At 46.0% G+C, this 4,844-nt stretch overlaps 1 protein-coding gene across 5 annotated transcripts in view; it reads left to right on the forward strand.

Moving 5' to 3' along the window:
* Positions 1–412: 412 nt before the first annotated feature.
* taf1 (TAF1 RNA polymerase II, TATA box binding protein (TBP)-associated factor) overlaps positions 413–4,844 on the forward strand; it is a 63,913-nt gene continuing 59,481 nt past the window's right edge. For all 5 annotated transcript variants that reach the window (XM_058383386.1, XM_058383389.1, XM_058383387.1 and 2 more), the window contains exons 1-9: positions 413–714; positions 1,104–1,218; positions 1,381–1,486; positions 1,589–1,705; positions 1,805–1,927; positions 2,015–2,253; positions 3,713–3,934; positions 4,158–4,487; positions 4,568–4,736. In XM_058383386.1, coding sequence (XP_058239369.1) covers positions 1,105–1,218; positions 1,381–1,486; positions 1,589–1,705; positions 1,805–1,927; positions 2,015–2,253; positions 3,713–3,934; positions 4,158–4,487; positions 4,568–4,736 — 1,420 coding nt within the window. In that variant the 5' untranslated portion in view covers positions 413–714; position 1,104. The remainder of the gene's footprint in view (positions 715–1,103; positions 1,219–1,380; positions 1,487–1,588; positions 1,706–1,804; positions 1,928–2,014; positions 2,254–3,712; positions 3,935–4,157; positions 4,488–4,567; positions 4,737–4,844) is intronic.

Consider the following 4,844-nt stretch of genomic DNA (forward strand, 5'->3'; position numbering starts at 1 on the left):
TGTCATGTAGAATAATCTAGTAGAACATCCTTTTTTTCTAAATTTGTTTATGTTAATTTGTTTAAATTAAATCATAACACACATTCAGACACAGAGGGACGCGATGTGGTAATGAGAATTTCAGCAGAAAATGCAGTAAAATAGAAAAATAATTCATTCTCATGTTGAAATTCCACATTGTGCAAGGTAGAGGACAGTGCTGTCTTTATTCTGATGCTTTTTTATATCACTAAATTACACATTTTATATTTAAAATCATTAGTGCCGTGGTGTTTGAGTGGTTTCGTGAGAATCACCCAGATACCTATACAAATCAATTAATATAAGTTTAATTAGACGTTAAGTATAAATGTACTGCGTAGGCGGTCCTTGAAAACCGGAAGTAACGTTGTGTTGGAAACCGGAAACAGACACAGTAAACACTACGCTAGCGGCAAGCTAGCAGTGCTGAACATCCAGGCGTGATCTCTCACAGACTGCGCAGAATTTCTTTAATAGTTACAATTATCTACAACAAACTGTATCGGAAAGTCGATTTGTGAGTTTATTATTATTATTATTATTTGCCAAAGACGCAGTTGAATTATTAGTAGTGGCTGAGCGGACGGCTCGAAGGACTCTTCCCTGAGAAAGTGCTACTTTCCGGCGTAGGATCGTAAACTCGAGCCCGGGGATTTAGTCAGGGCCTAGCGTAAACACAGCGCAGGCAAAGAGGTGAGAAACTTTTCCTGAGCTTTGTGTGTGTGTGTGTGTGTGTGTGTGTGTGTGTGTGTGTGTGTGTGTGTGTGTGTGAGAGTGTGTGTGTGTGTGTGTGAGAGTGTGTGTGTGTGTGAGTGGAGCTTTGTGACTCCAATAGGAACTGAGTTCCGGTGTCTCTGATGCACAGTGCACTCTACAGAGCACAGAACCGACAAATCCATATTCCTCATTCTCTACTTCAAACTTTTCTTGACTGATTTTCTGGATGTGTGAAGTGTGTGTGTTTTGGGATTCAGCCTCAGTGAACTCGTGAAGCAGTTACTGAAAGCTCACTGACCCAACAGCAGTGCCACACTGGTGGTACTTCAGTGCTCTGTGTGTGCTGAATGGTTCATTTTGTCCAGAATGTCTGACTCGGACAGTGAGGAGGATCAGGACCGTCCCTTCCACCTGACCGGCTTCCTGTTCGGAAACATCAATGAAGATGGACAGCTGGAGGACGACAGCATCCTCGACACGGTGAGTAAGGAGAATATTAATTACCTGTCAGTATAAAAGAGGAAATCAGAGAGAGAGAGAGGACGTGACAGAGAAACATCTTAACACAAGTTCATTGCCATCATTCTCTTGATCTGTCTCTATGTGTTTGTTTCTGTCTCTTTCTCGCTGTCTGTCTTTCAGGAAAGTAAAAAGCACTTGGCCGGTCTGGGCTCTCTTGGACTGGGCGCTCTCATTACAGAGATCACAGCCACTGAGGAGGACAGCGAGCAGAGCACTGACGCAGATGGTGTGTGTGAGAGAGAGAGAGAGAGAGAGAGAGAGTGAAAGGCCACTGTGGAAGGTATATTGAAGAAATCAGCAACTTGTGTGTATGTGTGTGTGTGTTTAGGCTGGGTGAAGAGCACTGATGATGCCGTGGATTATTCAGACATCAGTGAAGTCGCCGAAGATGAAACCCGAAAATACAAACAAGCCATGAGTAGCATGCAGCTGTCACACAGAACAGGTATACACACACACACACACACACACACAGAATTATGCTTGTTTCAGAGCTGTCTGGATCATGTTCTATCCTTGCTTTCGTTTGTGTGTGTGTGTGTAGATGATGAAGATGATTATGACGCTGACTCGGAGGACATTGATGCTAAGCTTATGCCCCCACCCCCGCCACCGAGCCAGCCAATCATAGCAAAGAAGGAAGACTCACTCACTCAGAGCTCCAGTGGTGAGATGGACACACACACGCACTCTCACATTAGACAGTTTTTTCAGTCCAGATGTGTTCATGTTTCTCATTTCTGTCTCTATCTAGTGAGTGATGAAGGGGATGGTATTATTCTTCCCTCCATCATTGCACCCTCCTCTGTTGGGGAAAAGGCGGAGTTTAGCAGCTCTTCAGACAGCGAGAGTGAGTGTGATAGGCCGACACCCACTGGAGGGGTGGGGCTTCAGTCCAGCCTCACACTACCATTGGCTGGAATTATGCAGAAGGATGCGGCTAAAACTATGCCTCAAGTAACCGAGTTGTTCCCTGAATTCAGACCGGGCCAGGTACACACACACACACACACACACACACATATATACACTATATTGCCAAAAGTATTCGCTCACCCATCCAAATAATCAGAATCAGGTGTTCCAATCACTTCCATGGCCACAGGTGTATAAAATCAAGCACCTAGGCATGCAGACTGTTTTTACAAACATTTGTGAAAGAATGGGTCGCTCTCAGGAGCTCAGTGAATTCCAGCGTGGAACTGTGATAGGATGCCACCTGTGCAACAAATCCAGTCGTGAAATTTCCTCGCTCCTAAATATTCCACAGTCAAGTGTCAGCTGTATTATAAGAACGTGGAAGTGTTTGGGAACGACAGCAACTCAGCCACGAAGTGGTAGGCCACGTAAACTGACGGAGCGGGGTCAGCGGATGCTGAGGCGCATAGTGCGAAGAGGTCGCCAACTTTCTGCAGAGTCAATCGCTACAGACCTCCAAACTTCATGTGGCCTTCAGATGAGCTCAAGAACAGTGCGCAGAGAGCTTCATGGAATGGGTTTCCATGGCCGAGCAGCTGCACCCAAGCCATACATCACCAAGTGCAATGCAAAGCGTCGGATGCAGTGGTGTAAAGCACGCCGCCACTGGACTCTAGAGCAGTGGAGACGCGTTCTCTGGAGGGACGAATCGCGCTTCTCCATCTGGCAATCTGATGGACGAGTCTGGGTTTGGCGGTTGCCAGGAGAACGGTACTTGTCTGACTGCATTGTGCCAAGTGTAAAGTTTGGTGGAGGGGGGATTATGGTGTGGGGTTGTTTTTCAGGAGCTGGGCTTGGCCCCTTAGTTCCAGTGAAAGGAACTCTGAATGCTTCAGCATACCAAGACATTTTGGACAATTCCATGCTCCCAACTTTGTGGGAACAGTTTGGAGCTGGCCCCTTCCTCTTCCAACATGACTGTGCACCAGTAACCAAAGCAAGGTCCATAAAGACATGGATGACAGAGTCTGGTGTGGATGAACTTGACTGGCCTGCACAGAGTCCTGACCTCAACCCGATAGAACACCTTTGGGATGAATTAGAGCGGAGACTGAGAGCCAGGCCTTCTCGTCCAACATCAGTGTGTGACCTCACAAATGCGCTTCTGGAAGAATGGTCAAAAATTCCCATAAACACACTCCTAAACCTTGTGGACAGCCTTCCCAGAAGAGTTGAAGCTGTTATAGCTGCAAAGGGTGGACCGACGTCATATTGAACCCTATGGATTAGGAATGGGATGTCACTTAAGTTCATATGTGAGTCAAGGCAGGTGAGCGAATACTTTTGGCAATATAGTGTATATATATATATATATATATATATATATATATATATATATATATATATATATATATATATATATATATATATATATATATATATATATATTCTCATGTTCTCATAGCTAAATACATGGACCTGTTGGGAGTGTTGCTGTATCAGGTAATGTCATGAGTGTGTGTGTGTGTTGCAGGTTCTGCGGTTCCTGCGTCTGTTTGGACCAGGTAAGAACATGCCGTCAGTGTGGCGCAGTGCTCGGAGGAAGAGGAAGAAGAAACACAAAGATGCACACTCGGACACGCCCACTGCTGACTGCGAATCACACGCTTCAGAGGGAGGAGACAAAAAGAAATCTGGATGGGATTATGAATATGCCCTGCCCCCTCCGCCAGAGCAGTGTCTGTCTGATGATGAGGTGACACACACACACACAGACACACACACAGATTGTAGATTGTAGGCAGGTAACAACTAGTTAATGACTAAAGCTACTGATATACTTAGCTAACACATAGCAGCTATTCTATATTATTTTATATGGACAGTGTATAGACACGATGACAGTCTGTCTCTCTTCCTGTCTGTCTGTCTGTCTGGCCGTCTGTGGCTCTTGTTGTTGTTCGTTTCTGTGTGTATAGATCTCCATGATGGCCCCAGTGGAGTGTAAGAGTGTGTCAGTGGTGTGTGAGGGTGAGGGTGTGTGTGAATCCAGGCCGCGTGTAGCTGAGTGGCGCTATGGTCCCGCTCAACTGTGGTATGACATGTTGGGTGTCCCAGAGGATGGGGCGGGGTTTCACTATGGCCTCATCCTGCACCAGGATAACACCGACACCCACACCGACACCCACACTGACACACACACTGACACACACACTGAAACGCACACTGAAATACACTCTGATACAAACACTGATACAAACACACCTGACGCAGAGCAGAGCAGTGACCAAGACAAGCAGCAGTCTGAGGTCTGTATAATACACACACACATACACACACTGATCTTTACATACACGCTCATGCGTAGAGTGTGTGTGTGTGTGTGTAGATGGAGGACGAGCTCTTCCTCATGGTCACACAGCTGCAGTGGGAGGACGACATCATCTGGAACGGTGAAGATGTGAAACACAAGGGCACTAAGACCCAGAGAGCCAGTCTGGCAGGGTGGCTTCCCTCGAGCATGACCCGCAATGCTAATGCTTATAATGCACAACAGGGTACACACACACACACACACTAGCAGCAGCAGCTAAACAGAGTGTGTTAATATATTTTTCATATGATCACCATTCTGCTGTATTTTTGTGTGTGTGTGTGTTTGTGTG

This window comes from Hemibagrus wyckioides, linkage group LG28 (genome assembly GCF_019097595.1).
Source record: "Hemibagrus wyckioides isolate EC202008001 linkage group LG28, SWU_Hwy_1.0, whole genome shotgun sequence".
NCBI lineage: Eukaryota > Metazoa > Chordata > Actinopteri > Siluriformes > Bagridae > Hemibagrus > Hemibagrus wyckioides.